The sequence below is a fragment of the Phaseolus vulgaris genome, chromosome 9 (assembly GCF_000499845.2).
Source record: "Phaseolus vulgaris cultivar G19833 chromosome 9, P. vulgaris v2.0, whole genome shotgun sequence".
In the NCBI taxonomy this organism is placed as follows: Eukaryota; Viridiplantae; Streptophyta; class Magnoliopsida; order Fabales; family Fabaceae; genus Phaseolus; species Phaseolus vulgaris.
In genome coordinates, this window is record NC_023751.2 from 16,810,551 (window position 1) to 16,819,421 (window position 8,871).

Sequence of the window (8,871 nt, forward strand, 5' to 3'; positions counted from 1 at the left end):
TGCGGGGTCCCGACACAGGAAGTTTGGTGAAGGATACCTTGTTGAATGAAATAGTGTTTTAGACACATGAATTCGGTTCCATTGTCAGAGCGAACCATTTTAACACATTTGTTGTATTGCCTCTCAACGAGTGTGAAATTTTTTTTCAAAGTCACTGATACCTCTGATTTTTTCTTTTAACAAATAGATCCAAACTGCCCGTGAACAATCATCCACAATTGTCAAAAAATATGAAGCACCACAGGATGAATGAGTTTTATAAGGACCCCATAAGTCACAATGAATTAAATCAAAAATATTCAAAGCTTGATGCGCACTTAAGAAAAACTTATCTCTCATTTGTTTCGATTTTTCACAAACTTCACAAACTGTATTCAACTCATCACGAGTACATTTCCCACTTATATCAGGAAGCATTTGCACAATCTGAAATGACGGATGTCCTAATCTTTGGTGCCAAAGTGCTAGTTGATTTTCCATCTTGACATGACATGCTTGAGTCTTTCGTACCCCACGATACCAATAAAGCCCATCTTTCCGTTCACCTGCTCCAATCAGCGTCCTCGAAGTGCGGTCCTGTATAATACACAATTTATCAGTGAATGTTACAACACAATTTTCTTCATCCGTCAATTGAGGTACTGAAAGTAAATTGCATTTTAATTTGGGAACATAAAGGACATTTTTCAATTCAAGTCCTTCTTCAAGAGTCACTGTTCCCTGTTCGCAAGCTAGAACACGTTCACCATCGGGTAACCCTACGGGGCACCTTTCTATAGTTTCCTTTTCACTCAAATTTTCCAGTGACCCGGTCATATGGTTTGATGCCCCACTGTCAATAATCCACAAATCCCAAATGCTCTTACCAGTCATTTTCTCTGATTCATTTGATTTTTGTTTGCTGATCATATCAACCAGTACCTTCCATTGTTCATTGGTCAGACCTGCCATCTCAAGTTTCTTGTCGTCATTGTTGGCTTGACTGTTGCTTCCACTAGCGTGTGCCACATTTGCACGTGTCGGGTTACCTTTGTTTCGCATCCCTTGGCGTCCCCTGCCGTTCCATTTGCCTTCACTTTTTGGTCTGTCACCCCACCATTCGGGATATCCGATCAATTGGAAGCATCCCTTCATGTCATGACCATTTTTACCGCAATGACTGCACGTCATTAATTTTTCTACCATATCTCCACACCCTTTTTCTTTGTAGTTGGCCTGCATCGCGAGACCCACGACCAACCCCCTTTCTTCCGTTGATTTGGCCATCATTCTCACTCTTTCTTCTTGTACCAACATAGCATATACACGGTTCAGAGACGGCAATGGATCTGAGGCCAGAATGTTTGATCTTACTGTCCCGTAGCTTGCGTCATCCAACCCCATAAGGAGTTGATGAACCTTCTCCTCCTCCCTTCGTTTTTCCAACTGAGCACCAATCCCACACTTGCATCCACCACACGTACAAGATGGAATTTTGTCACTGTTAGCAAGCTCATCCCAAAGGACCTTCAATTTTCCAAAGTAAGTTGCCACCACCATTCCCTCCTGCTTGCATCTTGACAAGTCCGACCTTAGTTGTTGAATTCTAGGTCCATTCACGACCGAGAATCTTTCTTTAATGTCTTCCCACAAGTTATGTGCAGTCTCAGCATATGCTACTGTGGATCGTAAGCTTGGTTCAATGGTGTTTAGAATCCAAGATACAATCATGGACTTCACGGTCCACCAATCTTCAAGGTCGGGTGCCTCATCCTCTGGTTGGATATGTGTTCCATCAATGAAGCCCCATTTTCTCCGGGCACGAAGCGAGATCTTTACTGCTCTTGCCCATTCGTCGTAATTTTCTCCGCGCAATTGGACTTGCGTGATTATGTTTCCGGGATTGTCACTCGCGTTGAGATCATATGATGAGTAGGTCTTCTTAGCACCTCCTCCTTCGTGCTCTGCTTTGTTGGCATTATTCTTTTCTGGTGCATCTGCCATGGTTGTGCACCGTTGCCTTTGCTTTGTGTTTGTCGGGTATCAGAGTTTTGTGGTCTGATACCATGAAAGAATATTATCTGTTTTATTCAATCTGTCTTTCATCTATAGCAATGATACATATATATAACCATAGCATTAGAACCGTACAGAACCGTACAGATTCTTTTTCTCACATAACATCTGTAATTAAGACTAATTATAGACCCATTAATAGTGATTATATTCTTATAATTAAGTCTAATTATAGACTCATTAATAGTGATTATATTCCTGTAATTAAGTCTAATTAAGTCTAATAATGATTTTGTCCGGTAATATACAACACAGTGAGATCAAAGTACTAGGAGTATGAAAAAATTGATTTAGGATAAAAATTTCTTACCTAAGCCTAACAATTCTCTGTATAGTGCATAAAATATTTAGAGCATCAAGGCATGTAGAGCTAAATATAACTTGGTTTCTTTAGGACCAAACTAAATTCACTCCGATCCTTTTCCCGACAAGGTTACCTTTTTTCACATAGCCAACACAATCCAAACAATTGAAGTTTTGAATGAGATTGATATGAATTACATTAGATATCCTACCCATTTTTTATTTAGCAACACTTTTATTTTAAAAGCAGAAAAGAACCCCCTCCTCCTCACGCACGTAACTTCCATTTCTTTCTCTCCCCCATCCCTCCCTTCTATCTTCTCTCTTAATTTCTCAGTTCATACTTCATCTATTTTAGAATCTGATCGGACCACGTTGTAGCTGGCGAGTTAAGGAACATTTCTATCCGATCAGATTTTTAAGCAGAATAAGTTCATTTTTACTCTAAATATCTTTTGTTCTCTGTTTTTTTCCTTAGGATTTAGTCATCAATCTTGGGTGGGGTCAGTTAAGAAGTTTAATTCTCTCAACTTATTCTACTATATACTGAATTTTTGTTCTGTTTAGATAACTTGCTTTAGCCCCGTAAATCTTGAAGCTTATCTAGACTGTGGGGAATAAAATTCTAGAAGTTGCTTGGAAAACAAACCATTGAGGTAAGGGAAGCTAAATTTAATTTTTAATAGAACCCTAGGTTAGAAGATCTGGATGTGGAAGGGATGTAGTCCCGATATTCAATTTCTCTTGCAGGGATGTTATGTGTTTATATATATATTGGGTTGTTTGTTTATATATTATTTAAATTTGTGGATATATTAGGTTTTGATGATTTACTATTAAAGTGTTAATTTTTTTATGTCAAATAGACTTTTGAATATTGTGGATCACTTTTTGAATAATATTGTATGACAGAATGATATGAAATTGAATTCATACATTTGGGATAATGTATGGACTGATGTTTGTTATGTATTAAGTATTGATGTCTATGTCACATAGACTAAGATATCAGGTGGTGAGAAGCTGATGGGGGAGTTCATGCACACCGTGACATATGAGATGCACGGCTTGGGTTGTATTGAACTTACCATGATCCTTTCTATTGGATTCACTGGTAATCTTTGGATCAGGTGTTAGTCTCTGGTAGGACTTACTTAATACGGGTCTTTCTTTCGAAAGACATTGTTTGTTGAATATTCTGGATGTGTAGATCCATGTGAGATCTATGTGATTGTTTTATTGTTGAGATTTGTAGAAAATTGAATAATTTGAGAAATTGATCATGTAATTTGGTTTTCTCTTTGGATTTAAGTATTTATATTATAAAATTCTATTTTCACTAGCTTACCCTTGCTTTTCTTGCTGTGTTTGAACTGCGATGACTATACTATGTACACAAGTAGATGACCATACAGGTGCAGGAGAGCGTTAGAGGTTTCAGAGTTTTATTTTAAGCTATGGATATGTAAATATTTGTATTTCTATAAATCCTAATCATATATTAGGAATATTTTGAAAAACTCCAAGTTTGTATAGAAACTGGTAGAATTTTTATTGTAATAGTTATGTAAATTATGGGGTGTTACATTTGACACATATATCACATTTTTTCTGTTATCCTACACTTATGCTTTGTTTACATCCGAGTGAACAATGTTTACTCGGATTGAAATGCACAGATTTTTTTTGTTTGTTTCTATTCAATTGCACAGATTGGAGGGCGCTGATTTGCGAGAGAGAGATAAAAGCCATCTTCTCTGCCAAGCATTAAAAAGTTTAAATTACCTTTAATTTTTAAAATTTAAAAACAAAATAATATATAAAAAAATAAAAAATAAAATAATAATAGTAAATAAAATAATACAAATAAAAATAAATATAAATGTAAATGAATAACTTAATAATAATTAAAATAAATTTATTAAATAATAATTAAAACAAAATTATTAAATAATAATATTAACAATAATAAAAATTAATTTTAATTTTGATTTGATTTTATGAAAATAATTTTTATATGTATTTATAAAATTTTAATTAACTAAAATTAACACAAAAATATCTGATATTTTATTATTTAAATTTTTTTAAAGAAAGGGTAAATTTTTAAATTTATATTTTACACTTTTAAAAAAAGAAATCTCTTACAACCATTATATCACACACAAACTTCAATCAACTTTCCTCACACATCCACTATAATATACCATAATCCAAATAACCTTACTTTCTTAACACTTTCCTCTCAAATCACTACAAATCCACTTCCTCAAATCCTCTCCTCAATCCAAACACAACCTTAAAGAAAAAGTGGCTTTTGAACACATAAGACACACAAAAATAAGTACATATACCTCCCTTTTTTGTTATTTTTTTAAAAATAAAAGCTTTCACGTTAGACATCATTATACAACTTGAGATATCAGCGCTAGGCTGACACCTCAAGTAACAACAATTATTTGTCATCACATGAAAAAAAAAATATTATTAAAAAAAAGAAGAAGAAAGAAACTACAAAAATATGGGGGACTAGACCAAAACACATATGTTAAAAAAACGATACATAGGTATTCATAAAGAATTCTAAGAACAGACTAGATGGAAACCTATTATACCAATGAAAAGATTCTCAATGAATAAATCCTAAATTAGCCAACTTAAACATTTGTCATAGCAGTAAACATAGCACAAACCAAAACAGAATCACATTTCAGCCAGACATTAGTAAGTCCCATATTTTGAGTTTCCTCCATAGCATGTATAACCTCATAAAACTAAGTAGCCAGTGCAGTCTGAACTTCAAGAAACACAGAAAAAGTTCCAATAAATTCTTCCATACTCCCACGAAAAATACCTCAACAAGTAGCAAGACCAAGATATTGTTGATTTTGGCTTAATCCCAAGTCCCACATCGGTGGGTTCATTGTTTGGGAAGGAGGTTTGAGGGTTATAAATTAAACTCTCCCCCTTCACTGTTAAATATCCCAATTTGTAATATCTTCTCTCACAGTAATAAAAGTGAGCTGTTTTTGCTGTGCTCGGAGATTAGGCTAAACAGGCCGAACTCCGTTAACAATTTTCGGGTGTGTTCTTTCCTCTTTATCTCTTTTATTATTCCGCTTTATTTATTCAATATTATTTGTCGGGTAGCTCTGTTAGGGTTTTGTTTTAGTGGGAAAATTACCCGTTTTTCCCAACAAGTGGTATCAGAGCCGAAGGTTCGCCTTGGGTTGTTTGAAATTATTTGTAATATTGAATATTATATTGTGAGTCTGTAATGGCAAATTCGGATCAAGAAGGGAAGGCTCTGCAAGATGCAAATGTTGCAGAAAGCAAAAGTGATGTGTTGATTGTCTCGCTTTCAGCATCATTGCATCCAGATGAGTGGATATTGGATTCAGGTTGTACCTATCATATGTGTCCCATTCGGGAATGGTTCTTTGATTTTCAAGAACTCGATGGCGGGGTTGTTTACATGGGTAATGATAATCCATGTAAGACAGTCGGGATAGGTTCAATCAAGTTGCGGAATCACGATGGATCCACCAGAATTTTGCGGGATGTACGGTACGTGCCAAAGTTGAAGAAGAATCTCATCTCATTGGGGGCTTTAGAATCTAAAGGCCTAGTTGTGACGATGCGAGATGGAATTCTTAAAGCAACTTCAGGAGCACTGGTGATGTTGAAAGGCGTGAGGAAGAACAATTTGTATTACTACCAAGGTAGTACAGTGGTGGGGACAGTAGCGGCAACAACTTCTAGCACTAAGATGCAAATGTTGCAGAAAGCAAAAGTGATGTGTTGATTGTCTCGCTTTCAGCATCATTGCATCCAGATGAGTGGATATTGGATTCAGGTTGTACCTATCATATGTGTCCCATTCGGGAATGGTTCTTTGATTTTCAAGAACTCGATGGCGGGGTTGTTTACATGGGTAATGATAATCCATGTAAGACAGTCGGGATAGGTTCAATCAAGTTGCGGAATCACGATGGATCCACCAGAATTTTGCGGGATGTACGGTACGTGCCAAAGTTGAAGAAGAATCTCATCTCATTGGGGGCTTTAGAATCTAAAGGCCTAGTTGTGACGATGCGAGATGGAATTCTTAAAGCAACTTCAGGAGCACTGGTGATGTTGAAAGGCGTGAGGAAGAACAATTTGTATTACTACCAAGGTAGTACAGTGGTGGGGACAGTAGCGGCAACAACTTCTAGCACTAAGAAGGATGCTGAGGCAACGAAGTTGTGGCATATGAGGTTGGGACATGCTGGAGAGAAATCCTTGCAAATTCTTACCAAGCAAGGATTGTTGAAAGGTACGAAGGCTTGCAAACTTGAATTTTGTGAGCATTGTGTTCTGGGAAAACAACGAAGAGTGAAGTTTGGCACTGCAATTCACAATACCAAGGGTATTCTGGATTATGTGCATTCAGATGTGTGGGGACCTGCCAAGACTCCGTCAATCGGAGGTAGGCATTATTTTGTCACTTTTGTTGATGATTTTTCCAGAAGAGTTTGGGTGTTTACTATGAAGAACAAAAATGATGTGCTTGGAATTTTCCTTAAGTGGAAAGCTCAAGTTGAAAACCAGACAGGAAGGAAGATTAAGGTTCTCCGAACAGATAATGGAGGAGAATACAAGAGTGATCCGTTCCTGAAGGTATGCCAAGATTGTGGCATAGTTCGGCACTTCACTGTTAGAAAAACACCACAACAGAATGGGGTTTCGGAGCGTATGAACAAGACACTTGTGGAGAAAGTTCGTTGTATGTTGTCTAATGCTGAGTTAGGCAGAGAGTTTTGGGCTGAGGCTGTGACATACGTTCAACATCTCGTCAATCGTTTGCCATCATCTGCTATAGATGGCAAAACCCCGTTAGAGGTATGGTCTGGAAAACCTGCAACTGATTATGATTCTTTGCATGTTTTTGGTTCTATTGCATATTATCATGTGATTGAATCAAAGTTGGATCCACGGGCAAAGAAAGCTCTTTTCATGGGCTTTAGTCCTGGAGTGAAGGGATACCGTTTGTGGTGTCTAGAGGCAAAGAAGACGATTATCAGCAGGGATGTTACCTTTGATGAATCTGCCATGTTAAAGAAGGTAAATCCAGAAGGAGCTGATAGTACTCCGCAACAGGTGGAGTGTGCCCGGAAGCAGGTGGAGTTTGAGCCGACAGTGGTGATCCCAACACAAAATACCACAAGTGACTCTCCTATGGCAGAAGAAGAGTCAGATGAGGAAGAGGTTCCTACCCAAGAATCTCAACAGCAATCAGTGCCAATTGCAGTTAGAAGACAGAGACGAGATATTCAGAAGCCTGCTCGTTTCATGGATATGGTTGCCTATGCACTTCCAGTTGTTGATGACATTCCATCCACTTACCCAGAAGCCATTTTGAGTTCAGAGAGTGGTAATTGGGCAGGTGCGATGAAAGAGGAGATGCAATCTTTGAATAAGAACAAGACGTGGAAGCTGGCACAATTACCAAAAGGTAAAAAGGCAATTGGGTGCAAATGGGTATTTGCAAAGAAAGAAGGATTTCCTAATAAAGAAGATGTTCGCTACAAGGCAAGGTTGGTTGCTAAAGGCTTTGCTCAGAGGGAGGGAATTGATTATAATGAGGTATTTTCTCCAGTTGTAAAACATTCCTCCATTCGAATTTTGTTGGCCTTGGTAGCACAGTTGAATTTGGAGCTTGCTCAACTTGATGTAAAGACCGCGTTCCTACACGGTGATTTGGAGGAGGAAATCTATATGACTCAACCAGAAGGATACAAGGTTGATGGTAAAGAAGATTGGGTTTGTAAACTTAGCAAATCGTTGTACGGACTGAAACAATCTCCGAGACAGTGGTACAAACGATTTGATAAGTTCATGAAGGATCAGAAGTACAAGAGAAGCAAATATGATCACTGTGTGTATTTGCGCAGACTTGAAGATGGTTCCTACATTTACTTACTCTTATATGTTGATGATATGCTGATTACAGCAAAGAGCCAAGTTGAGATTGACAGGTTAAAGGCTCAGTTGAGTAAAGAGTTCGAGATGAAGGATTTGGGGGAAGCCAAGAAGATTCTCGGCATGGAGATAAACAGGGACAGAGAGAGGGGAAAACTTTGGCTGTCACAGAAGCAGTATTTGCAGAAGGTACTACAACGTTTTGGTATACACGAAGATACAAAACCTGTAAGTACCCCACTTGCTCCTCATTTGAAATTGAGTAGCCGTTTATCTCCGACGACTAATGAAGAACGAGAATACATGGCGAAAGTCCCATATGCAAATGCAGTTGGAAGCTTGATGTATGCAATGGTGTGTACAAGACCAGATATTTCACAGGCTGTGAGTGTTGTTAGTAGGTACATGCATGATCCGGGCAAGGGTCATTGGCAAGCTGTGAGATGGATTCTACGGTACCTCCAAAATACCTTAGATGTTGGATTGACATTTGAGCAAGATGAATCACTTGGTCAATGCATAGTTGGATATTGTGATTCTGATTATGCA

The 8,871-nt window shown here is 37.7% G+C and overlaps 1 protein-coding gene across 1 annotated transcript; it reads right to left on the reverse strand.

Moving 5' to 3' along the window:
- Window positions 1–787: 787 nt before the first annotated feature.
- On the reverse strand, window positions 788–1,710 carry LOC137822267 (uncharacterized). Its single transcript, XM_068627155.1, has 2 exons — window positions 1,291–1,710; window positions 788–832 (listed from the first exon to the last, which is right to left on the reverse strand). Exons 1-2 carry the CDS (start codon window positions 1,708–1,710, stop codon window positions 788–790), a joined length of 465 nt encoding a protein of 154 aa, XP_068483256.1.
- Between the last annotated feature and the right edge of the window lie 7,161 nt (window positions 1,711–8,871).

What these genes read in the sequence shown, in the direction of transcription:
- LOC137822267 (XM_068627155.1), bottom strand. Translation starts at nt 1,710, where the DNA reads ATGATTGTATCTTGGATTCTAAACACCATTGAACCAAGCTTACGATCC. An exon ending in ACCGTGTATATGCTATGTTG is followed by an intron (nt 833 to 1,290) that starts GTACAAGAAGAA and finishes GATTATTGACAG; the next exon opens with TGGGGCATCAAACCATATGA.